Source organism: Alexandromys fortis, unplaced genomic scaffold, assembly GCF_014885135.2.
Source record: "Alexandromys fortis isolate MF-2015 unplaced genomic scaffold, M_Fortis_MF-2015_v1.1 scaffold_246, whole genome shotgun sequence".
Taxonomy (NCBI): domain Eukaryota; kingdom Metazoa; phylum Chordata; class Mammalia; order Rodentia; family Cricetidae; genus Alexandromys; species Alexandromys fortis.
In genome coordinates, this window is record NW_026068131.1 from 421817 (window position 1) to 449459 (window position 27643).

Consider the following 27643-nt stretch of genomic DNA (forward strand, 5'->3'; position numbering starts at 1 on the left):
TTTTTTTTAAAGATTAATTTATTTATTATGTATACAGTGTTCAGCCTCCATGTATGCCTGCAGGCCAGAAGAGGGCACCAGATCTCATTACAGATGGTTGTGAGCCACCATGTGGTTGCTGGGAATTGAACTCAGGTCCTCCGGAAGAGCAGTCAGTGCTCTTAACCTCTGAGCCATCTCTCCAGCCCCTCTCCCCTCCTTTCTTATTTTCTTCTGATGAGAACCCCTCGTAACGTATTATGAAGGATAATTTCTTATGCTTTCCCAGGAACCCTGGATGGTAACTCGCCACCTCAGAGGAAGGATGTGGACCATAATTTCTTCCTCCTCTTCAGCGTGATAGATGAGAACCTTAGCTGGTACCTCGACGACAACATTGCTGCTTACTGTTCTGATCCCACCTCAGTGGACAAAGAAGATGAAGACTTTCAAGAAAGCAATAGGATGCATGGTGAGCTAGGAGGAAGTAGCTGCATTGTGACAATGGAGAATCTTATGTAGCATGTCTGCTGGGCCTAGTATTTGTTGGGTTCATTCATATATGTTGTCCTTTTAATACTCACCAAGACCAAGAGTAGGTGGAAAGACCAGGGGCATGTGGATTTTCTTTTGTCTTTAAAATATTGAGGATCATATTATTATGGATCAAAAATGGCAAATTCAAATTTCATATCTGATCTCGCCAGTTATGCAGGCTGTACCCTTGCCATTAAAAATATCTTTCTCATAATGTAGAATAGACAGGATTATTGATTCTGAATCATACATGATATGCTTAGTCACCTAAATGAGTTGCCCACTGATATAGTAATTAATATTGCCTTGATTTTAAAAGGATGCAAGATGGCAGAATTATCTATTTTCTGGAGAAAAGCTACTACTTTCAAAATATCTTCCTTATATTCTACTTTTGGCTTATATCTATTTTTTTAAAAAAAATTGGGGGAGAGCATGAATACAGTTCTCCAAAAATTATGCCATTGAGTTTCCCCATATTTGGGGAAATCACAGAGGTCAGCACATCTGGAATTCAATAGATAATTGGCTAATGTCTCTAAAGGAACTAGTTATATTGATTAAAGATAAATAAATGTACAGAGAACTGATTTTAGGAATAGAAATAGCCTGACTTTGTTTTTGTTAGTGAAGGAAATGATTTGCTACTTTGGTTATGGGGATATACTCAAAGCCTTAAAGGAGCTGAAATCTTAGTGGAGAGATATAAAGGAAGGATTAGGTAGTTAAAATGTATCTTGAGTTTGACAAAAATAGATTACAGCGGCCATGATAGTCAGGTAATGTAACAGTGTACTGTGGAAATTTCAGAAGGAAACTGGCTAGAAAAAAAGAATGGCTTGGAAAAAACATCTCACAGAACTTTGTCAGATCACTGGATTTAGAATATTGATTTTATTTACCTAATAGATCTGTAGTTCTTACATAGAAGTATCTTCAATTTTTTATGTCTTGGTTTTCTCAATTTTTTGATTTAGAATAATGATTATTTTTAACCGTTTGTAAAATTTTAATGAAATAAGGCATATGTTCAGTGCAGTGTGCTCTTTAAAATCTCATTTGAACGTTATCTATTCTTTTTGTCAGATGGTAAGGCTTTTTCCATTTATCTGTATTTTCCTAATTTCTGAAATTTTCTTTTGCAGCAATCAATGGGTTTGTCTTTGGGAACTTACCAGAGTTGAACATGTGTGCGCAGAAACAAGTAGCCTGGCACCTGTTTGGCATGGGCAATGAAATAGATGTCCACACAGCTTTCTTCCGTGGACAGCTACTGACAGTCCGTGGGCACCGCACTGATGTTGCTCACATTTTTCCAGCCACCTTTGTGACTGCTGAGATGGTGCCCCAGAAATCTGGAACCTGGTTAATTAGCTGTGAAGTGAACAGCCACTTGAAAAGTAAGGTCTAGCATTTCCTCACCCTTGGAATACGTGTAGTATAGTTAATGGTCAGTAGGAAGTGGGGCTTCTAGCTTGGAGCCATCTGTTTTCCAGGCTTCTTGATGTAAATAACTGGAATGAAGTCAGTTTTCTTGACTCTGCCATTAATGTGCTGGGTAAATTTAGAAACAGTTTTTGGGTTTAATCATCCTGTCTCAGTTAGGGTTTTATTGCTGTGAAGAAACATCATGACCACAGTGACTTTTTACAAAAGAAAACATTTAATTGGGGCCTGGCATAAATTCAGAGGTTTGGTTTAGTCCATTATCATCATGGTAGGAAACATGTTGGCATGCAGGCAGACATGGTGATCTAGAGGTAGCTGAGAGTTCTACATTTCTATCCACAGGCAGCAGGAAGTGACAGTCACACAAAGCCCGGATTGAATATTAGTGACCCCCACACTCCCTCCAACTAAGTCACACCTGTTCCAACAAGGCTATACTTCCTAATAGTGCTACTTTCCTACAGGCCTGTGAGGTCCATTTTTATTCAGACTACCACACTCCACTGCCTGCCCCCCCATAGGCATATAACTATATCATAATGCAAAATGCATTTATTACAATTTCAAAAGTTCCTGTAGTCTGTAACAGTTTTATCCCTGAGAAAGTTCAATGTGCAAACTCTTCTGAGACTTCTGGTAATCTCTTAACTTTAATTGCCTAGAAAATAAAAAGAAAAAAAGCAAATCACATGCTTCTAACATATAATGGCACAGGATATACATTACCATTCCCAAAGTGAGGAAACACTGGACCAAAGCAAGACTGAAATCTAGCTGGGCAAACTTTAAATTCTGCATCTCCATGTTCGATATCGAGTGTTCTTCAGATTTCCAACTCCTTTCAGCTTTGAGGACTGCCACACACTTGTCTCTCTTAGGCTCTTACCACTCCCTGGTAGCAGCTCTTCTTAGCAAGTATCCCACAACTCTGGCATCTTCAGCATCTTGAAGTTCCCAAGGCAATTCAGGCTTCATCTTCACAGCTTCACACAATGGCCTCTCTAGGCCGCCATGCAAGGATATCCTTGAATCACACCTGACCGCAGTGACTTTCCTTAGTTGTGGAGAAAAATTCCATAGTCCCTGTCTTCTGTCCTTGACTCTAAAGCCACAACCATGTGTCCAAAGCTGCCAAGTTCTGTTGCTCTCTGGGGCTGGAACATGAACCCCTTTTTCAATTACATCTTCACCAATTTTCGGTTTTGCCAGAATATCACAGGAATAGTCTCTCAACCATATACTAATATTCTTCTCCTCTGATACTTCTTGAGCCAGGCCCCCACAGTTCAAATCACCCTCAGCACCACTGCCCTCCGTGTTCCTATTAGAATGACCCCTTAAGCTCCACTTAATGAGTTCAACTACTTTTCTAATCCAAAGTCCCAGTGGTCACATCACTTGAAACACTCCGAGGTAGACTTTCTTCTTCTCTTCATTTATAAAAGATATGTGCAAGCCTAAAGTCTTATAGATAGCAATGCATAGTTGGCTTAAACTTGGGTCTCCTGATTTGAGTCTTTATGATGTTGCTGCACCATGGATCTTTTGCCAGGCTCTTGCGTCAGGAAAAGTGCCTTATTTGGAGATAGAGGTTAAGAAACTAGAAGAGGATTGGAGGAGACAAAACAAGGAAAAGTCCATTCTGAGTAGGAACCTTAGCAGTAGAAACGAAAAGATGTGTGTTTTTTTTTTCTTTTCTGCAGATGGCATGCAAGCTCTCTATAAGGTCGACTCTTGCTCCATGGACTCACCTGTGGAGCAACTCACAGGCAAAGTTCGTCAATACTTCATTGAGGCCCATGAGATTCAATGGGACTATGGCCCTCGAGGGCGTGATGGTAGAACTGGGAAGAGTTTGCGAGAGCCAGGAAGGTAAGACACAGAGGAATCCTGTATGCACTCCTCCCCAAACACTTGTTATATGCCTTCTTGAAATCTTTCTTTACTTGGAAGGTCACAATTGCCTAGATAGAATTGCCATTATCATTTAATTTCTTGTGGTTCTCTCGTTTGCAATACATAGAAGCCTTTTGCAAGGTTGTATCATATACTCAATTAATATTTCAATAGAATTTGAGGTTGTTACTGCTGAGTATGTGGCCATGTTTAGCAGGGACCAGTGGGACCAGTTCCTCCTTAACTGATGTGACTTTTATTTATTTTTGTCATTCATTTGACTCCTCGCTCCTCTCTTTGTTATCCTGTTCTGAAGAAAACAATTGAGCATGGATATTTAAAAACAAACACCCTGAAAAATATCTGAACAAAAAGACTGCTTGTGGAGAATCCGCGTCCATCTTTTTGTAGGAACTTCTCCAGTTTCCTTTCCTTTGAGCCACATTTACAACTGTTAGAGCAGACGGTTAGGTCTCAACTCAGTTGCCAGACCTTAAGTTTCCAATTTATCGGGTCATTCAGCAAGGCAGGTTCTTTCCCAGAGGTGGGACTTGGTAGATGCCTGGGGCAAGACATGGGAAGATACTTGGATACCATTCTTTCGGTAAGAAATGGATTGAATATAGAGAAACCTTAAAAGCTGACACTGGCCTTCTGGAGCACCATCTAAAAGCTCCATCTAGGTTTACCTACTTCATGGTTTTTCATGTTAGAGTGAAGGATTTTTATTTTATTTTAATAATGATGGTTCTAATTATGTTTCTCTGGCTGGCCTTTAACTCCTGGGCTGAAGTGATCATCCCATCTCAGGTTCTGTACTAGCTAGGACTACATGCATCTGGGGTCTGAAAACATGCACTTGTGTATCCATCTAAAGATATTCTTGATAAATGAGAATAAAAGATAGGATATTATAATCGGAGACTACTTTTTCATCTCCTGGCTACCCAGACCCGAATAATCACACAAAGCTATATTAATTACAACACTGTTTGGTCGATGGTTCAGTTGTATGCCTAGCTAACTCTTCCATCTTAAATGAACCCATTTCTATTAATCTGTGTATCGCCACAAGGTTGTAGCTTACCGGCATCCTTCTTCTTCGGGCTGCTACATGACTTCTGCTTGACTCTGCCTCCTTTCTTTCTGTATCCAGTTTAGTTTTTTCACCTACCTATATTCTGCCCTGCCATAGGCCAACCCAGCTTCTTTATTAACCAATGGTCATATAACATATTCATAGCATACAGAGAGAAATCCCACATCAGAATACCTGAGGATAATTTAGAATAGAAATAAGGGGGTATTGTAGAGATTAGACTGGGTTGACTGGAGTGGGAATTGCAGCAGCTAGCTTGGGATTCTTTTACTCTACTTGCATAGAAATCACAGACAGGCAAGAAAATTTCAAATGCTAGGCTCTAGCATCTTTTGGTGTGTTTTTTTTTTTTTCTCCAGTGTTTGACAGCAGCAAGTGATGGCAGCAGGCAGAGGGAAGCAACAGAAACATCACCCTCTTATATTGCAGTCTTTATGCTGGATTTAACAATGGGGTACTTAGTTGCACAAGAGTATATGGATTCTTGGATTTGGGCAACAGCTAAATTTATGTTTCTTAGTCTGGAATCCGAAGCCCTTGACCCTGAAGATTTAGGAGCTCGTTGGAGCTCTATTGGTAACCAGGGACTAAAGAGTTTTTCTTCTGGCTCTTTTCAGCCTGCTCTTGCAGTCTTTCTGCTTTCACTCCCCGTCTTCTTTCTGAACTGGCTACTTTCAAACCATTCATTAAGTTCTTCAGCTGTCATTGTTCTCTGCAAAAACTTGGGCTGTCAATCTATATATGCTGGAGTCATGATGTGCCTGGGGCACCTGCTGATGCTTGGGAGTCAGTGTTGTTCAGAAACTGGACATGGGTCATGGTTTAGATCATTTAGGGACGAGGATCTCATCACTGAAAGCAGAATCCTTGCTGATTTATAGGAACCTATGGGAATTGGCAGATATTCTGCAGCTGTTATATTGCCACTGCTGTGTGGGTTCAGGCCTTTGAGTCCTGCTGCTGCTGCTGTGCAGATGTGAGGCCTCCACATATGCCATTTCTTCAGCTCTCAAATGGCATTTCTTAGTGCTCGGTACTGGGAATTCTGGCCCTGGGCTCCTAAACTAGGTACTGTTTGCAAGCAGTTCTATTTGGAACTCTGCCTAGAAATACGGCACCAACTTCTGTACTGCCTTCAAGCCTGCCAGTTCTTCTTCAGCTATCAAGCAGCGATGAAAGCAGCAACAGTTTGTATTTGGAAGCCTGGGGCTAGGAAACACATGCTGGGATGGTCTACAGGGACTCAGTAACAGATCAGAAGCAATATTGGAAGTAAAGGTGGTCCTGGGCAATGCTGTGTCTGTACAGTGCTCACAGGCAGCACTGGATGGTATTGCATTCAAGCTGTACCGTGTAGGTTCTTCAGCTGTCAATCATTAATCTGAGATCAAGTTACTGTTGAAGGCAAGAACTTGTTCAACTACCAAACAACCAGACAGTACATGGGTTAGCATGGGGTCTATGGTATCAATGTTTATCTCAAGGAATACAAACTTGTTTGTTTAGACTACTGCCACTACCAGCTCTTCACGTTAGTTCAGACCATACAAGAAAAGAATAGGCAAAAAGACCACTTGAGAGCAAGGTTTAATGGAGCCAATGCTCCAGTAGGCGAGAAAGCACAGTATAGTGTCTTCTAGCTGCCTTTCTGAGTAAGCCTAGGCTGCCTGATTCTCTAGTTTGAGAAGGGTTATTCGGATCAAATCATAGTAATTTGATTTGTCAATCTCAACCATTCATTTTTACAACAATCCCAGTCAGTTAGGCTGTGGTTTAGATCAGTCATAGTACTGCCCCGCCCCATGGAAAGGGTTCCCCATTTGAATAAGGTGGAAATGTTTTATCAAGACATCTGATTGCAAAAAGTCTGGCACGAACTACTTCAGACAGTTTTGGCTAGAATGGTACCTCCAGGAGCCAAGACAATCAAGCAATTGTAATCTTTGTTTCTCAAGGCAGCCGTAGTTGGTGCTGCTACAAGTAGAATCTGGCTGCCTGTTAGACTGATACTCCCTTTTCCTGTGGCACCTCAGGCAGTAAGGCGTTGAATAGTTGCTAATTAGAAAGTCAGATTAGCTCATTCTGAATGTTTTGGCTTGTTTATTGGAAAATAAATATCAGAAGGAATCACAGTATAAATTTATAGAACATATTATCAGTAATAGCAGTGGCCTTTCTTTTACATTTTGATTTTTCCTTACAGATATATATATACCTGCATATATATATCATATATATAGTATATATCATATATATACTATATATATCATATATATATATACTGTATGTTAGGTACATGACTCCAACCTTGTTCTTCCTCAACCTCCCTCTTCTCAGACTTCCACCTCCTGTTATTATCATTTATTTCTGTTATCAATTAATTCCATTTATTCCTGATTCTACGTTTCTGACATATGCATGTAATTTTAAGTGACTATAAAATCTAGGAACCACAGATGATAGAAAATATATGATATATATTTTGTTTAAGTAGCTTAATTTGATTAATATGATTATCTCTGGTTGAATAAATTTTTCTGCAATTAGCATAACTTTATTCTGTATTATGGCTGTAAAAATTCCATACAAAGCATATTTTCTTATCAATTTCTGTGTTGTTGGGCACATAAGTAGGTTCCATAGCTTAGCTATTGTGTCTAATGCTTCAGTACACACTGATGAGCAAGTATCTCTGTGATATGCTGATTTATAGTCCTTTGTGTAAATACCCAGCCATGGTGCGCCTGGGCTATATGACAGATCTATTTCTATGTGATGATGTTTCCTTCCTTCCTTCCTTCCTTCCTTCCTTCCTTCCTTCCTTCCTTCCTTCCTTTCTTTTTCTTTTTTTTTTTTTTTGTGAGAATCCTCCATATTGATTTCCATATTGACTTGACTGGTTTACATTCCAACCTACAGTGTTTAAAAGTTTCCTTGTGTCCACACCCGAGTCAACATTTATTGTTATTTCTTGTCTTGATGACTGATATTCTACCAGAGATAAGATGGATATTCAGTGTAGTTTTGAATTATATTTCTGAGATGATTGACAAGCGTATCTTTTATATGTGTATATTGGCCATTTGTATTCGTCTTTTAAGGACTGTTTGTTCAGGTTTTGGGTAGATGGCTCAACTGGGAACAGGGTTTGCTCTGAAAACATGAGGACTTGAGTTTGAATCCCTGTCACCTTCATGAAAAGCTGGACATAGATACCCATGCTTATAAAGCCCAACAATGGGGAGTAGAGACAGGTGGATCCCAAAAGCCATCCAGCCTACTAAAGGGGCAAGCGAGATACTATCTCAAGGCAGTAAGGTGAGAGAACAAGAGAGGAAGACACTCTCCTCCTCTGGACTTTTCATGTACACACATGGGCAATGCGCTTACATACTTATATGCAAGCCTTGTATGCACATACAACACAACACATACAAAAGAGTTTTTTTTTTTTTAAAAAAAAGAACTTGTCTCTTCATCGTATTACCTCACTTATTGATGGAGCTGCCTGACATTTCAGTGTTTTATGGGAGTTTGGAGTTTATTATAGATATTACTCTCTGTCAAACATCCGCTAGCAAAGACTCTCCCATCATGCAGGGTTTATCTTCACTTGGTTATCTGTTTCTATTGCTGCACCAAATTTTTCTGTTTAATTTCATGTGTTTTCATTTCTCAGTGTCAGCCTTATTTTCTGAATTACTCCGGTCCTCAGAAAGCCATTATCTGTGGCTACCCAGCTTTATTATTTTCCTTTCTTTACCCTCTAGCAGTTCAGCAATTCAGGTCTTCCATTAAGATCTTTGATCCGTTTGGAGTTGATTTTTGTGCAGGGTGAGAAATAGAAATCTAATTTCAAACCTCTACATGTGAACCTCCAATTTTGCTAGCACTATTTGTTGAAAAGTCTGTCTTTTCTACAGCATGTAGTTGTGACAACTTTGTTAAAATTCAGGGTGCTGTAACTGAGTGGGTGGGCTTCTATGAGCGTTTTTGACTCTGCTCCATTTATCTACACGCCAGTATTTGTTGCAGTTTATTTTATGATTGGATGGTTATTTTAAATTTGTTTTTACCTTTTGAAATTATAATATAATCACCTCCTTTCCCTTCCTTTTCCTCCCAGTAAATCCTCCCTCATACCTGTCCCTGTGCTTTCAAATTCATGTTTTGAAATTATTGTTATTACTATAGGCTTGTATTGTAACTTGCAATCAGTTATGGTGAATACCTCTAGTATTATTGTGTGAGTGTGTATGTGTTGAGCCTTGCTTTGATGGATCTAGGATCATTCATACTTTCAAAGGAATTTTAAGATTTTTTTTTCTGTATCTGTGCAGGTGACAAAATTTTGATGACCACTCCATTGAATCTTTAAGTTGTCCTTGGTAGCATAACCATTTTCCTAGTACTCATTCCTCCTTTTCATGAATATGTGATTTCTTTCCATCTTCTAAAGTCCTGTTCAGTTTCTTCGTTGACTGTTTAAAAGTTTCCATTGTAGAAGTTGTTCTTCTTTCTTGGTTACATTTATTTCTAAGTAATTTTGGAGGCAATTTTGGACAGGATTGCTTTCTTGATTTCTTTTTTTGGCATATTTACTGTTGGTGTATAGGTAAACTAGGGATTTTTATGTGTTAATTTGCATATATTGAAGCATCACTGCATCCTTGGAATAAAGTCAAGTTGATCATGGTAATGACATATTTGATATATTCATGAATTTCATTTGTATGTGTTAAGGAATATGGCATCTATGCTTATCAATGAGATTGCTCTCTACTATATATTTTTTGTGTGTGTTCATGCCTTCATCTGGTTTGGCTATTAGAGAAATAATAATTTTGTCCACAGAGTTTGATAGCATTCCTTTCTTTAAATAGCAGTTGGTTTTTTAAAAACAAACAAACAAATAAACAAACAACCAGATTTCCAGGTTGTTTCACATCTGCCTAGTGCCTAGTGAGAGTGCTCTATATGGAGAATGGTCCATGGTAGTTGTGCATTTGGTTTTGAATGAATGGCTCTTGTTCAGCACACACCAACTAAGAATAAAAGAGTAACAAACCATAAGCAGAAGAAAGATGGTGGAGCATCAGATCAGACATATATACCATCCAACAGAAACTGACTGGGTAAACCCTAGCAACCAAAACAGTCAGATGGAGCCTCTGACCAGTAAAGAGGGTCCCAGATCAAGGTCTCTTCAGCGAGACCTTGAATTAGTTGCTCCCAGTTTTTATATCATGTTATATTTTAATATCATAGGATAAGCAGTAGCCGAATCTTTTGCTTTAGGAAGGTACTTGGGAATAATTTGTCTCCTAGCTACATTCAAGGACACGACGTTTTGACTCTAACAATTTGCTCTCCTTCTGTTCTCAAGGGCATGGTATTTTCAATCCTGTCATGTTTTGCTGTTCTCATTGAACTTTCTCACAAGTTTGGAGACCAACTTGTCCCTGGATAAGTGGTCTTAGAAGATACTTTTAAGAAAAACCTGCTTGGGTCAGAAAGGGGAGGGGCAAACCCCACCTCCGCAGCCAAGTTTTTCAATGAGCTTAAAGAACATGTGGCAATTTCCTAATAATATGTGTCCCATTAAGAGACAGTCCCTTCATTTGTCTAGAGAAATTTGGAGTATATGTGGGGTAAAGATGGCTTCATGAGGGCAGGATCCATGGGGGCATAGGGAAGTTCTTGAGGGTCTCTGGTTCTGAGAAGGCTAGGTTCTGCTGCTCTTTCCCCCTGTCTGCCTGCCTAGGACTTGGAGATTATGTTAGTGAGGTTTTTTTTTCTAAAGCATTTAGGATCTAAGGACATTTTGACTATATTTCTGGCAAACCAAGGTTAGGTGTCCAGAGGCACAAGTTCCGGTGATAATAGGTGATAATAGGGTGACATTTTCAGAGACTTCATTCATGACAAGATAAGGACCACAGGGGTTCTTTGCTAGATGTTCAGGCAGAAGCAGATAACAAGCTTTTGGACCTCCTAGGAAGAAAAGATCCAATGAGCTAGTGGATGATCTCTTTAAAAATGTCAAGAAACACAGACATGGAACTGTGGAGCAAGTGGTCATGCTCCCTAAAGAGACCAGTAAATGGTCATTGTTGCTGTGGCTATTCCCCTGGGGCAGCACCAGAGAGTCCACCTGTGTGGAGGAGAAAGGAACCAGCATTTCAGCCTAGATCATCTGCTGCAGCTCTGAAACAAAATCCACTTATCATGTAAAAATGGTGACCTCAGAAATTACCAAAGGAATAAAAGTTATCAGGAACCATCCAGTGCCCACTTTCCGGAGACTGTCTGGAGAGGAGGTGCCAAGTAAAATTGGATGTAGAAGACTATTGGTACTGGACTTTGGGAAGCCCGAGATAATCCTCAGAAACTCTACTGAATCCTCAGAAACTGGGGAGCAGAATATCCTCTCATATGCCTCAGTGCTGAATATCAGTCTTCCAGTGACGCAAACAGAAAAAAAAAAAAAAAACAGGGCATAGTGAACTCTTCTAAACTAGTCAGGGCGTCAGAGTTGACCATGAATATCCAAGTTTGGCTAGCTGATTGTGGGAGGTGGTGGCGGAAGCTTAACAACATATGAACAGTAATACCCAAGTCTTCTTTGTAGATTCTTGGTCAGCCATGCTCCCTTCAGCTTTGTTCTCATGACTACCCTCTCTGAAAAAAGTGATTCTGAAGGAAGCCAACCTGTGCGATATGGTCATCATGCAACGATGCAGCAGTTAGCGCCACCTCTTTGCCCCACTCTCACCTTTCGGCTGGGTTCCCAACAGGCCAGCAGCTATGCCCTGTGAAGATCATAATTTCTGCAGCCCATGTAATGCTGGCAGTAAAATGTCATATGGTCTCAGCAGCCCTGGGCTCTTAGACTTTGGACATTGACTTTCTCTTTTGTTGCATTTCTTAGGTTTTCTTGATAATCAGTGGACTCCAAAGGGGAAAAAGTGAACATAAAAGAAAGATTAAGGAAAGTAAAAGAACAGATGCAGTCTGTGTAACTCTGGAGAACTGAACCAGTCTCAGGATATAGAACTTAGAAGCATCCACATATTGTAGGAGCTGCGGGGCTGCATTCCGCCACCTAGCTCCCACCACTGGCTACCTTTACCCGAAATAACAAGACACAAACTGTATTCTTTTAAACACTGTTTGGCCCATTATATCTAGCCTCTTCTCGGCTAACTCTCGCACCTGGACTAGCCCATTTCTAATAATGTGTGTAACACCCCAAGGTGTGCTTATTGGGAAGATTCTAGCATACGTCCATCCTGGGTCGGAGTTCATTGCGTCTGCTCCGGGGAGCAGCAGCAGCAGCGGCATCTGAGCTCACTTCCTCTTCCTTCCAGCATTCTGTTCTGTTTACTCCTCCCACCTACGTTTTAACCTATGAGGCCAAGCAGTTTCTTTATTATAATTAACCAATGACCTTCCTCCATCAGTCACAGTTCACCTTTCTTATAAATAACAAGTCCAATTATTATATACTATAGTAATTTCTCAGAAAATAAGGTCTTTGTCTTTGGAAACGTTCGAGCAGAAGCTGTATACCACTTAATAGTGCTGTCACCAGAAAAGGTGTCCTTACTGCTCTGAATTTATCTAGGTGGTTCAAGAGGATCTAGAAGTTTGTGTGCTTAAAGATGAGCTGGGAGTCTATTTGATACTCACTGAGTTCATAATATAACATTTCTCCTCTTACATGTCAGTGGCCCAGATAAGTACTTCCAGAAGAGCTCTAGCCGAATCGGAGGTACTTACTGGAAAGTTCGATATGAAGCCTTCCAAGATGACACATTCCAGGAAAGGGTACATCAAGAGGAAGAAACACATCTTGGAATATTGGGTGAGGAATCTTTAACTCTTAAGACTTCATGAACTGAGGCAAGAAGAAGTGAGGAGAACTTATAGCATGAGCCTGGTGGTGACACAGGTGAAGACTGTGGAAAAATATCTCCCAAGTTGAGTCCCAAGATATAATTGTTTGTAAAACGTGTCCCATATTTGAGTACATTTAAAAAACAATATGTTTTAATCATAGTGAAATAGAATTTTTTTTCTGTGAGACTTCTGCAACATTACATTATTTTTGTTTATGACAGATGTTCAAGATGGAAATGAAAATTATATATCATTTCTCAAACTTTCAGCAATAAAATATTTTGGTAACATCCTCTATTACCACTGTGGTACAGATTATACTCTGTGAATTGCCTCTGTAGAGGTATTCTTGAGGAACTATATAAAGGTAGTAGGACTATCCAGAATCCTGAGAGTCTAGAGCCAGAAAACTCTATCACTACATAGAGACATTTTCGTTATTATTATCAATAAAGAACTATACTTGCTGTATGATCGTTGAGACTCTATCTAGGTGGTCCAAAGCACAGAATTAATACAGTATATGAAGGTCAGATGTGATTTAATCACTTCATGGAACCAAGAAATGAAAGAGATTGGGTGGGAAAAAATTTGAAACAATATAGTATTCCAGGGACATTTGTGTGCAGTTGATTCTGGATTGAAAAGGAAAAATGGGCGCTACATTGGTTGGACTGGGAACTGTAAGGAGAAAATGTCATCCCTAGAGAAGAGAGGTATTGGTGTGTGTGAAGGAGTTTCTTTGGCCAGTTTTCTGTATATATACCCAGCTGTTCAGTTATGAAAACTGTGTGGAAATTGAGCTAGAAAACCAAGCTAGAAGGTTTAACCTTGGAATAGAGTCAGTTTAAACAGTCAGGCTATTGTTTGATATTCTTGAAAGTGACCCCAGGCAGGTTGGAAGTGATAATGAATAGCAAAGCACACAGAAGTCCAGAAGTTTGGCCTAGACTACCTACTTTCAGGTCTGTATTCTCTTTGCTTAGAATTTGGTTAAGATATTGGTGAGCTCAGACCTTAGATGGAACCTCCTAGGAAATACGGGAGAACAGAGAATAAATTCAGGACTAATCAAATTGGATCTGACTGTAGTGTAGAACAAAGCCATGACCTTAAGTTCTGGCTCTGTAATTGCTATTTGAATTTTTATAGGTTAACGCTTCTTCCCTGCAATGATTTCATCTGTAAAATGGAGGTAATAAGCCCTCCTATTATACCTTAGAGTAATATGTGAGAATCACCAGAGATAATAGATTTAATAGTGCTTTTATTATTATAAATACCATGATGCTTAAAATAGATTATTTTAAAGGGAAACATTCTCTGTCTTGTGTTTATTCCATTACATGTTTTTTTTTTTCTCCCTACCCTTTTGTTTCCACCCTTCACCTTTGTTTTCATTCTCATGGTCTCTATTTTCTTATTTTTCCAGGACCAGTGATAAGGGCTGAAGTAGGTGATACCATCCAGGTAGTCTTCTACAACCGTGCGTCAAAGCCATTCAGCATGCAGCCCCACGGTGTCTTTTATGAGAAAGACTATGAGGGGACCGTGTACAATGATGGTGAGCTAGAAGAGTTTCTGACAATGTAGGCTGCATGTGGCTCTAGATATAAAAATAAACAAAGAATTGGGAGAAAGAACAAAGTCTGTGGTCATACGAACGCATGAATGATGGAACAGTAAAGCGGAGACCACCCCATTAATAATAAAAAACTTTTTAAAAGGTATTTTTAGAAATGATTCCTGGCAATACAGTCTTGTATTTTCAGGCACACGTATAGCTTAGAGATAGAATTTATGTTCCACATGGGCAAAGTCAGAGTTGTAGTCTCAGGAACAAAGTAAAAATATACTTAAATGTATTCTTGTTACAAAGTATACACATCATGAACTATTGGAAAGCATAAGTATAAAAAATTATAAAGCAATCATCATTCATATACAAACTGTCACGAGCATTTTATAGGCCTTTTAATATTTTCTGTAATTATAATGTATACTTAAGAAATGGGATGATAGGATTTGAACAGTTTTTCATTCTACTATTGTCTGCACTGTATCTGTCTACAATCATAACATTAATGACCATGTAACACTCTTTGACAGTTTGTTTCTTTATCTTCTATTGCTTAGGCATATAACTTTATCAGTAGTTGTAAATATTGTGGTTATTTAAATAGTAACATATAAATGTGTATATCCTAGCTTTATTGTTTGGAGGGTGTTACATCTCATGACAGAGTCCTACAACTGAGATTACTACTCTGAAACTAACTTCTTATTTACTCTGATGATATTTTCATGTGCTCATTCTGAGATGAACATGTCAAAAGCACTGGACACATAAATGTCAAAATTGTAAACAAATATAAAAGAACTTTCCATAAGGCATTCAGGACGTGTTCTTTTACGAAGCCAATATTGTGAAGAAGGGGACAGAGTTATATAGGTAAAAACCAAATGCAAACTTCTGCAAACTTCTACTGATCCTTGATATAAAAACAGTTTGAAGAAACATTCAAAATTCAGCTATGAGGACGAAAACGTAGTACCAGTACTTCAAAGGCTGTCAGGATGTTTCCAGCTATGAAACAAGAACCTCTCTCAAAAAAGCACAACAAGCTTGATATGGTGGCTCATGGTTATGATCACAGCAGTTGGGAAGCAGAAGAGGATTGCCAGGAAGGGTGAAGCCAACCTGGGCTACTACTTAGTTCTAGGCTAACCTGTGCTACCTAGCAAAAATTCTTTCACAAGAAAATTTGTAATAATGAAACAAAGTGGAAACTTTGGGGATAACTTAAGAAGTTTGGACCAGAGTAGTCCTTGAATGATATTAGGAAATTTCTTAGCTGTGATAATAGTGTTCTGTTAACACAAAAGAAATTTTTTTTTTGATTTTCGAGACAGGGTTCCTCCGTAGCTTTTTGGTTCCTGTCCTGGAACTAGCTCTTGTAGACCAGGCTGGTCTCGAACTCACAGAGATCCGCCTGCCTCTGCCTCCTGAGTGCTGGGATTAAAGGCGTGCACCACCACCGCCGGGCTAGGAAATTTATAAGATTTCTTTTGTCCTCATTTTTATTAGCTCTTTGAGGGTCATAAAATGTATTTTGATAATATGCACCCTCCATCCATTACTCCCAGATCCATCCCCACTTCCTTACCAACTCAACTTAGTATCTTAAAAAAAAATAATTCCAGTTTTGCTGCACATATATTCTTGGATGTGGGCCTACAATGGAAGATCTTCAACCCATCAAGGGCTGCACACTTTAAGAAAATGGCATCTCCCTCCCCAAGAAGCCAATAGCTCCTTAGCTAGGTGGAGAACTTTGTATTCAACTCCATTCTCCAAGATGGAATTTTGTTTGGCTTGAGAATATAAAGTTTCGTACTTGCTTGTTGGGGGAAGGGCTGCTTGTTCTTCCTGGCCACCAGGCTAGCTTACACCTGAAATAATCACATGGACACCATATTAATTAAATCACTGCTTGACCCATTAGCTCTACCTTCTTATTGGCTAGCTCTTATATTAATTTAACTTATTTCTACTAATTTGTGTATCACCATATGGCAGTGGCTTACCAGGTAAAATTCCCAGCATCTGTCTCTGCTGGCTCCAAGGCATTCCTCTGACTCCACCCTTCTTTCTCCCAACATTCAATCCAGTCCTCCCTCCTAAGTTCTAAGAATTCTTACGTTCTGCCCTATCAACAGGCCAAGGCAGTTTCTTTATTCATTAATGGTAATCACAGCACACAGAGGGGACTCTCACATCACATGCTCTCTCAACTGCTATGAATTTGCTTGTATAGCTACGCTGCTGTGTTCAGAAAACAGTTTTCTTGTAGGCTCCTCCTCTGCCTCTTAGAATATTTCTGTTCCCTTTCTATAATTAATTCTGAGCCTTAAATGTTAATGTTCTGTTTCGGGCTGAGGAATATCCAGTCTCTTTTTCGTTATACCTTGGTCAGTTGTGCAGTTGTGAGTTACTGTGTTAGTCACTATCTACTGCAGAAAGAAGTTTCTCTGAGGAAGGCTGAGAGATACACTAATCTCTTCACAGAAAAATATACCAATCATAAGCAGTGAGTTTCATATTATGATAATTTTATAGAAAGATAGTAATAGGTTCTCCCTTAGGGCTTATAACTTGTCTATCTACAGGATCCTGGCCCCAGTAATAGTTCTAGGTACAGCGTTCAACTTGTGGGGCAGGCCTTAAATCTAATCCAATCACAAAATTGCTGATTACTCCCACAACACTATTGTGCAAGTGGTATGTCTTGCCAGGGGGACCATTGGTGTAGTTCATAGGGTTCACAGCTAGGTGAGGTTGGTTCCTTTTTTCTTCCTCTGACATTCTTATCACCATCTAACATTATGACAGCTAACCAGTAGTTGGGAAATTTCCAGGCATATCAGCTTGATTTCTCCATGATCTATGACTCAAGTGTATGGTGAATTCAGCAACAGAGCTTTGTTATCTAGTTCTGGAGAGTAACGAAAAGCATTGGCAAGAGCCTTTAGTATTTAGGGGTCAGTGGGACTTTACTTATCAACATCTCCAAAATAGATAACCCATTCCTGTCATTGAACTTATTTGTTGACCTGTGGACATGCTTTGCTTCTATGGGTTAACTCCATTTAAATTCTTTATTGATGGTGCATGAATATATTTTAGATAGGTTTCCCATATGACTTTTTCAAAATGTCTCTTATGTTAGTGTTTCTACTCCATCCTCTGTGCTGCCATGTCTTTTTCTTTCCTATTTAACACTTCTTGTATCAGTATTCCCTTTAATATTACTGTATTCTATTTCCCCTCTCTTGAAACCTGCTCACTCCCAAGGTACCGTGCTGAGTTCCTCACTTCTATGGGTATTCCAAATGAAACACACATGTCCAAAGAGTCAAAGCTAACATTCACAAATGGCAGAAAACAATGTCTTTCTGGGCCTGAGTTACCTAACTCAGAAGGATTATTTATCACTCTGTTTACATGAAAATTTCATTTTTTCTAAACAGTTTGAATATTACATGATATGAATGTACTGTTTTTCATTATCCATTCATCAGTTGATGGACATCTAATATGTCTCTATTTTCTAGCTATGAAAATGGATGTGCAGGTATCTCTATGGTAGGACACAGAATCCTTTAGGGATATGCCCAAGAGTGGTGTAACTGGATCATGTGGAGGCTCTCTGTATAGTTTTTGAAGAATCTCTATACTGATTTCCATAGTAGCTGTACCAGTTTACACTCCCACCAACAAAAAATAAATGTTTCCCCTTCTCTACATCCTTACCAGCATGTGTTGTCATTTTCTTTTCTTAATTTTTGTCATTCTGATTGGGGTAAGAAAAAGTCTCAGATAATTTTAATTTGAATTTTCCTGATGGCTAAGGATGTTGAACATTTTTAAGTATTTCTCAGCCATTTGGGTTTCATTGTTTGAGAACAGCCTAGTTCTATACCTCATATTTAAGTAGACTGTTTCGATTGATGATCAGATCAGAATATATATATTCATTGTCTTCCACGAGATAAATACCTGGTAAAGAGCTTTTCCAATTCTGTAGGCTGAAACTCTGCCTGAATGATGGTATTATTTGCTGCACAGAAACTTTTCAGCTTCGTGAATTTTTGGTCTTACTGCCTGTGCTCTCAGTGTCCTGTTCAGAATGTCCTTTCTTGTGCCAACGGGTTCGAGGCTATTTGCCACATTCACTTCTGTCAGATTCAGGTTATCTGGTCTTCTGTTCAGGTCCTAGATCCATTTGGAGTTGAGTTTTATACAGGGTGAGAAATAAGGATCTCATTTCATTCTATATGTTACTATCCAGTTTGACCAGCACCACTTGCTGAAGATGCTGTCTTTTCTCCAATATTTACTAGTTAGCACTTTTTCAAAAGTCAGATGGATGCCAGAGTGTGGGCTTATCTGGAGCCCCTCAGTTCTACTCCACTGAAAAATGTCTCTATTATTGTCATTATTATGGTGTTTAATTATTATAGCTCTCTAACACAACTTGGAATCTGGGCTAGTAATACTTTTAGCTGTCCTTTCATTGTCTTCGATTGTGTTTGTGAATCTGGACTGTGTAACCTAGGTCATTTGTGATTCCATATGAAATTTAAGATTGCTTTTCAATTACCGTGAAGAATTGTATTGGAATTCTGATGGCAGTTTCATTGGATCTGTATACTGCTTTTGGTAAGATGACCGTTTTCACAGTATTAATGCTATCAGTCCATACATAATGGGGGGTGTCTTTCTATCTTCTGGTATCTTATTCAATGTTCTATTTCTAAGTCTTAAAGTTTCATTGCACAAGTCTTTCAAATCCTTTGTTAGATTTAGTACAAAATATTTTTCTTATGTTTTGAGGCATTTGTGAAAAAATTATTTCCCTGATTTCTTTCTTGGTATGATTTTTCTTTATTTATATGGTGTCTACTGGTGGTGTGGGAAGTCCTTCTGTATATGCATTGCTTTTATTGGTTAATAAAGAAGCTGCTTTTGGCCAATGGCTTAACAGAATATAGCCAGGCTGGAAGAGCTATATATAGAGAGTAGGCAGAGCGAGGGAGATGCCATGTAGCTGCTGGAGGGGAAAGATGCCAGCTGACAGCTGGAACCTTGCCTGTAGGCCACGAACCTCATGGTAAATTTTAAAATAATGTAAATGGGTTAATTCTAGATGTACAAGCTAGCTAGCAATACATTTAAGCTATTGGCCAAACAGTATTGCAAATAATGTAATTTCTGTGTGATTATTTGGGGCTGAGCATCCAGGAACGAACTAACAGCCTCCTACAACATAGTGGTTTTTGTCTGTTATTAGTTTTCTAGTCTACTAATTTGTTGAATGTGTTTATCAGGTATAGGAGATTTCTGGCAGAATATTTAAATATTCCAGGACATATGCATCTATAAATTTATGCATTTATTAGAGTTTTCCTATATGGTGGATATAAACTTTCCTCTTAGCATTGCCTTCGTTGTGTCCCATAGATTTGAAAGCTTGTCTTTTTATTTTTATTCAATTTTAGGAAGTTTTTTAAAGTTTATTTTTAAAGATTCATCTATTTTTAATTTTATGCGTCTGAGTGTTTTACCTGTATATATGCATGTAAACCATATGCATGCCTGGTGTGTATGTATGTATATATGGCTGTGGGCAGTTGTGAGCTGCCATGTGGGTTCTAGGAAGCAAATCCAGGTCCTCTGGAAGAACAGCAAGTACACATAACCTCTGGCCCATATCTCTAAACTTTTACAGGAATTTAAAAAATTTTCGTAATGAATTGACTTCATCCTTGACTCAGTTATTATTCAGTTGTGTGTTGTTTGGTTTCTATGAATTTTTATACTTCCTGTCATTTTTTTTGGCTGCTGATATCAAGTTCTATTTTATTGTGGTTAGGTAGAATGAAGGATGTGGTTTCAGTTTTCTAATATTTGTTGAGCCTTGCTTTGAGTCCTAGTATGTCGTCTATTATGGAGAAAATTCCATAGGCTACTGAGAAGAACACTTATTCTTTGATTTCTAGATGGAATGTTTTTGTGGATTTCTGTCAGATCCATTTTATTTATTTTTTTTATGTAATTTAGTTCCAACTTATCTCTGTTTAGTTTATTTCTGGTTGATCTGTGCATTGGTAAGAGTCAGGTATTGATGTCAACCATTGTCACTCTACTGTGATGATTCCTTTATGAAATCAGGTACCAGTATGTTTGATGTGTTTATGTCCATGATTGTAATTACCTGTTGGTAGCGTTTTTTTTAAGGGTCATAAAATATCCTCCTTAAGCCTCTGACTAATTTTTTTTTTCATATATAAGAATAGTTACATCTAGCTGGGCGGTGGTGGCACACACCTTTAATCCCAACACTTGGGAGGCAGAGGCAGGTGGATCTCTGTGAGTTTGAGGCCAGCCTGGTATACAAGAGCTAGTTCCAGGACAGGAACCAAAAGCTACGGAGAAACCCTGTCTCAAAAATCAAAAAAAAAAAAAAAAAAAAAAAGCTACATCTGCCTGTTTTTCATTCATTTGTTTGGAATGTATTTTTTAACATGATTTTTTAACCCCTTTTACTTAAGGAGGTGTCTGTCTTTCAAGGTGAGGTGCATTTTATGAAGGCAACAAAAATGTGGATCCTCTATTCTAATAACGTTATTTTTAGTCTGTATCTTTATTATAGAATCAATATCAATAACCTTCAGTTATTATTGAATTATTGAATGTGTGTGTTAATTCTTGTCATTTTGTCAATTTGGTAGTATTTTCTTAAATCTCTTTTGGTTGCTTGTCCTAACATTGCTTATTTGTTTCTTGTGACCTCTTGGTTGTGTTTATTCTTCTCTCCAAGTTGAAATAATTCTTCTAGTATCCTCTGAAGAGCTGGCTTTCTAGTCATATATTCCTGTAGTTGAAGGCAGAGTTTTTCTCAGGACCTCCCGCTCCAAAGTAAATGCAGAGACTTAATATTAATTGTAAATGTTTAATCGGTAGCTCCACCTTATTACTAACTAGCTCTTAAAACTTAAATTAGCACATTTATATTCATTTATGCTCTGCCATGTGGCATTGCCGCTCTTTCATCTTGCACCTCCGGTTCCTTCTCCATATCTGGCTGGCAACTTCCTTGACTCTTCCGTTCTTCCCAGTGTCCTTAGTCTGGTTCTACTGCCTAATCTTATCCTGTCCAGCTATTGGCCAACCAGCTTTTTTTTTTTTTTTTAGTAAACCAATCACAGTGACATATATTCAAGCAGTGTAAAGGGATAGTTCACATTTAGTTTTTTTTATTATGGAAATTTAGTTTCTTTAATTTTTTTTGGTTTCTTTTTAGAGGCAAGGTTTATAATTTTAATAGTTTTTTGGGGGTATAATAGTCTGTATTGATTATTATGACCTCTCACGTCTTGGAGTCATCTTTCTAGGCCTTTCTGACTTTAGAGGTTTTTCTTTAAATATTAATTGTTGTTCTTATAAACCTGCCTTTGAATGTGACTTGACTTTCCTCTTTTGTATCTTTCCATACCTTTCCTTTATCCTCTATTTTTAATGTTTTAGATATAATGTGTCTCGCCATTGCTCTTTAGACCTTTTGTGCCTGTATGGACATTTTTTTTCTCTTGGTTGGGAGTTTTATTCTATGATTTTACTAAAGATGCTTTCTATGCCTTCACTGTGGTATTTTTCTCCTTCTGTGCTCATATTTGAAGGCTAGGTCATGGTGTCCCAAAGCTGTTTTGTGTCCCATTTATATGTATTAATTTTTTTCCATTGACCTTTACTAAATGATCCAATTCCTCTGCTTTGTCTGCTATCCCTTACTGTTTGTGGAATGATACAATTTGTTCATGAGGCTTTCCACCTACACTTTTAATTAACTTTTTGAATTTTTCATTTCCAGAATCTTTTAAGTTTGTCTTTTCTTACAAATGTAAACTTTATTTTCATGTCCTGGATTGACTTAATTATTTCAAGTACTTCTTTGCCTTTGTCTTCTTTGGATTGTTTGCCAATGTGACAATCATTTCTTTTGGATTTTGTTGTCCAAACGTGTCTCCATTTATTTTCAATAGGGGATATTGCTGTGGGATTTGTGTTTTGGAGATAGCACTTTATTTTGCTCTTTTGTGTCTTGTTACTATTTCTGCATTAGGATTTGCACATCTGGTGTTACTTTGCTAATTATTTTTTTTTTGTTTTTGTTCAACATACTTTTCTTTTTTCAGCAGAGGGTTTTACAGTGTTCTAGAGAAAGTTAAGTCATATTAGCATTGGAATGTTGATTTCCTCTGTTTAACTGGTATTTGGGACTACATCCTCAATCAGTGCTTGGTTAAGAAGTCTTGAGGAAGTTTCCTTTGGCAGTATAGATTTGTCCTGGGTTTAAAGGCCTCAAAGCGCAAGTAGAGGTTCTAATTAGAGAGTTGGCATGGCTTTGGGACTCCAGGTCAGTTTTGATAACTGGAGGATCTTTCCTGGGAATTGAGCTGGGATCTGGTGAGTACCAGAGGAAGGGATACATTCAGGCTGAGGGAAGGTAGCTGGACCTGGCAATCATCCTTAGGATTGGTGATGTGATTGGAGGAGGTATTTAGGAAGAGCAGTGTTAGCCACTTAGGTCCATAGTACATGATGTAGCTACAGGGGCCCTGGTAGTAAGTTCAATTTTTATTATTTTTAATTATGAATATGTACGTTTGTGTATATGCACATAAATTCAGATGCTCTTGGAGGCTGGAGATGTTCAATCCCCTGAAGCTGGTGTGAGTTGTGAGCTAGCAGAATGTGTCCTGGGAACCAAACTCAGGTTTGCTGCAAGAGCAGTATATGCTCTTTAACTGTTGAGTCACCCGTCCAGCCCTTTCATAGGGGATTCTTACTGATCTATTTTAAGTATAAGGTCATGGTGGTTTAAATTTTATTTGTGAATGACTCAGCAAAAGAAAACAAACAACTTAAAACCCGCATGTATGTATGCAGATGTACAATATGCACAAATAGAGGACTTTTACCGCCTTATGGTCACTGAGGATAAAACTTAGGACCACACACATGCTAAGCAAATGTTCTGCCACTGAGCTATACTCCTCAGTAGACGTAGACAAATTAAAGATGGCAAAATTTGATAGACATTGGGTCTAGATGCTAAGCTCATAATTGTGTCGTTTTTAAACGCTCTTTTGTTTTTTTATTGTAATCACTGACTTTCATAATGGTAGTTTCACATGTATGCAATATGTTCTCATCATATTTACCCATATGACACTTCTTCTACACCCCCTCTCTTTTCTCAAGCCTCCTTTTCTTTCACATCACTTATGCCATTCTTTAAAGTTGCCTGTTTCTGAAATTTAAGGAATTAGAAATGACAAGGGAATAAGAACAAATAAATTCATAGCACATCAGATTTTATCCCTTTACTACAAGCCCTGCTCCCAGTGGACTTTTGTAGGATTTTAATGATTACTCCTTCAGGATGTATTTTTTTAAGATGTAAAATTAGTTTGTCAGAGGACATGTGTGTTGAAAGTTTTGTCGATTGCTTCCATATTGTTCTCCGGACAGATTTGCAGTCTGATTAACTTGTAGTTGCATCAACAGTACTGAGAGGTCGCTGTTGAAATTAGGAGCGGCAGGGCTGCGTCCCCGGCACCCGGCCGCCCGCATGGCTAGCTTATACCCAGAAATAATTACACAGAAACTGTATTCTTTCAAACACTGCCTGGCCCGGCTAGTTCCAGCTTCTTATTGGCTAGCTCTTACATATTGTTCTAACCCATTTCTAATATTCTGTGTAGCCCACGAGCTGGCTTACCAGAGAGGATCTTAACCTGCGTCTGTCTGGAGTGGGAGCATCATGGCGACTCACTCACTAAGCTTCTTTTTCCCAGCATTCTCTTCTGTCTACTCCACCTACCTAATTTTCTGTCCTATGAGGGCCGAGGCAGTTTCTTTATTATTACAAGACCCACCTCCATCAGGTCGCTTTCTTTTCAGCCTCACCTGCATCGGAACCATCTTTTTACTTTTTTTCGAAATAAGAGTCTAACAAGTAACATCAATGCAACTCGTTGTTTTCATTTGCATTTATTTGATTGCTTTATGTTAATATTTTTACAGTAATTACTGCGAATCTTTATTTCTATTCATGAAGGATCTTAAAGTTTTTGCATTTTTGCCAGTATTATTTTCAAAAAGGGTTATTTCTGTCTACATTTAAACTCTATCGGTGAGAGAAAGAGCTAGATACCATTTGGACCATTTTCATTACACTGATTGAAATTTATAAAATATTTGCCAATTTGATAGGTCAAAATGATTTAAATGCATCCATTTATATGTCTTTGATTACTAATATGTTAAAAATAAAAAAAACTACAGTTCTGTGCATTGCTTGAACATGTTGTGTGTCCATTTGTGAGAATACAGCCTTAAGGTGGGCTGTGGTTCAGTGGTAGAACTCTCTTGTCTAGCATGAAAAAGGCCATGAGTTTGCACTCAGGCACTGCAGTATCCATTATTGCATGGTTCTGCCATCATTGTTGCCTTAAAATGTCATTGTAGTTAATAATCTTGGAGCTGTTGGTCCTTACTCTAGTCATGCTTCCCTGCAGGTACAGCTCATCCTGGCTTGGTAGCCAAGCCCTTTGAGAAAGTTACATACAAGTGGACAGTTCCTCCCCATGCTGGGCCAGCTGCTCAGGATCCTGCCTGCCTTACCTGGATGTACTTCTCTGCTGCAGATCCCATAAGAGATACAAATTCTGGCCTGGTGGGCCCTTTGCTGGTTTGCAAGGCTGGCGCCTTGGGTGCAGATGGCAAGCAGGTATTTCTGGGGAGTCTGGGGTAGGAAGATTGGCTGGAAAGAACTAAAACTGTGTTTCCAGGTGTGTATCAAGAATGGGGTTGGATCCTGGAGGTAAAAGAATAAAGAAAAGATAAACCAAGCAATTGTATCAAAAATTAATAGGTGGTGACCACCGGTTCTTAAGTAAATATACTATTTTGTATGCAAACACACATCTTTCTTAGCTTTTGATTCTTACTTTTTCTATATATCCCAATTATTATTCCCCCTCCTACCTCAGTGACCCATAAAATTGTAACCCATATACTTGTTTTAATATTTGTTTGGCATTTTTGGCCTATCCCATCATTTCTGTGTAACTTTGGCCTAGTTACTTAAAGTCTCTTTAATTTAACTTCATCTGTAAAGAAAGGGTTAACAGCTGAAGTTATCTTTGATTTCTTGGAAAAGTCATACAATTAATACACATCAAATGCTTACTGCAGTGTCTGGCATATAGTATGCACCCAGTAAATATCAGCTTTAACAATAATAAATGGTGTTAATGCACTTCTAATTTTTTAAACCGTTTTCTAATTTCCCTTCATAGACCTTCTGTGCTTTCCTAGCAACTGTCTCCTCAATCCTCTCCGCAGGTGACTTCAAGCTATCTTTGGTCACATCCTGTGCTAGGATTCCTTAATCCACAGCCTGTGCTTCTTCCCTGCTTCCTTTCCTACATGGTTTGCCTCTAGTCTTCTTCCCTTACTCTGACCTTATCTCCTCGACAATTTGAAGTCTTCCCGAGGAAAACCTGCCTAGCAACAGCTGCAGCTCTGAGCATGAGATATGGGCCTGGCTCTGAATCTGCAAAGAAAGAGATGAGAAAGAATCAGGAAGCCTTGGGTCTACAACTACGCAGTACTCAGCTGCTGAATCCATTGTCATTCCTCCCTCTATTTCTTTCCAATGGGACTACAGAAAGGAATGGATAAAGAATTTTTTCTCCTCTTCACCGTGTTTGATGAGAACAACAGTTGGTACAGCGATGCCAATCAAGCAGCTGGTATGTTGGATACCCGACTGCTCTCAGAGGATGTTGAGGGCTTCCAAGATTCCAATCGAATGCATGGTAAGGGGAATGGTGTTGCCTTTGACTATAACTTTGGGGTCCCAAGAAAACATGCAACTTGAACCATACTCATAACCAATTCCTAAAAATACTCATTTCATTGATAATATTTGTACAAGGGAAAAGCTAGACTGAGGTATTTCAAGCTATGGGAAATCATAATACAGGGCTGCTATGCTGCTGACCATGATTTGAGTAGTCTGATCATATCTCTTTATTTTGTCTGTGATTTTGTTTTCCAGCTATCAATGGGTTTCTCTTCTCTAACCTGCCCAGACTGGACATGTGCAAGGGTGATACAGTGGCCTGGCACCTGCTTGGCCTGGGCACAGAGACTGATGTACATGGGGTCATGTTCGAGGGCAACACTATCCAGCTTCAGGGCATGAGGAAAAGTGCAGCCATGCTCTTTCCCCACGCCTTTGTGATGGCTGTCATGCAGCCTGATAATCCTGGTAAGTGCTTCGGTAGCAGGCACAAGAAGCACGGGCATTGTTAAGTAGGGGGTCAAGAGTGACAAGGGGTGACATGGAAGGAGGAAGGGGTAGTAGGAAGAAAAGGGTGATGTGGTCAGGAGGCTTGGGAGATTTTCAAAACACTTTTATCTCTTCAATGTATGGTCCATGTTCTGATTAATTGATGTTTTCTTCATTTGCAGAGTGAGTAGCAGGCTGAGAAAGCTCTGTTCTAAGAGGAGGGAAGTTCAGGCATTGCTCAGCTTCAGGGCAGCGTTGATGTGACAGCTCTTGGCACACAGCTCTTTGGCTATATAGAGACAGATTATAATAGAGTACTTATGTTCAGGAAGTCAATGGAATGTTCATGTGTTTTCAACTCCGCTATTCTGTGAAGGTTTCTGCGAGCTCTCCTATTTGTGTGTGTGTGTGTGTGTGTGTGTGTCTATCTCTGTATGTCTGTCTGTGTTAAGTCAAACGTATTTGTAATAAAGACGAATGACTAGAGAAAGCTTTGTTTGTTCAGCTACATGCCTTAGCTATAACTAAGATTTGAGGAACTCTTTCGGGCTCTAATAAGAAACAGAAGTGTAAACAATGTGAAACGAAGTCATTGTTTGGGTATGAAGAGGAGGGACAGGAAATCTCAAGTTCTGGAATCGAGTCTCTGCTTTTTGTTACTACCTACAACATGGCATGAGCAATCTACTTCACTTGGTTTCATTTTAGATGAGAAATCAAAACTTTGGAAGGATCTTTTACCGACCTGTTAATCACTTTGTCCCTTATCTGTACAGAATCAATTTTGCTTCCTCCCTCCCTTCCTCCCTCCCTCCCTCCCTCCCTCCCTCCCTCCCTCCCTCCCTCCCTCCCT

At 38.9% G+C, this 27643-nt stretch overlaps 1 protein-coding gene across 17 annotated transcripts in view; it reads left to right on the forward strand.

Annotated features, from left to right (window-relative positions):
* The window catches only part of Heph (hephaestin), an 84363-nt gene that overhangs the window by 12690 nt on the left and 44030 nt on the right, over window positions 1–27643 (forward strand). For all 17 annotated transcript variants that reach the window (XM_050126033.1, XM_050126048.1, XM_050126045.1 and 14 more), the window contains 8 exons: window positions 269–451; window positions 1662–1916; window positions 3669–3837; window positions 12691–12827; window positions 14295–14426; window positions 25010–25221; window positions 26164–26314; window positions 26557–26769. In XM_050126033.1, the coding sequence (XP_049981990.1) occupies window positions 269–451; window positions 1662–1916; window positions 3669–3837; window positions 12691–12827; window positions 14295–14426; window positions 25010–25221; window positions 26164–26314; window positions 26557–26769 (1452 nt within the window). The remainder of the gene's footprint in view (window positions 1–268; window positions 452–1661; window positions 1917–3668; window positions 3838–12690; window positions 12828–14294; window positions 14427–25009; window positions 25222–26163; window positions 26315–26556; window positions 26770–27643) is intronic.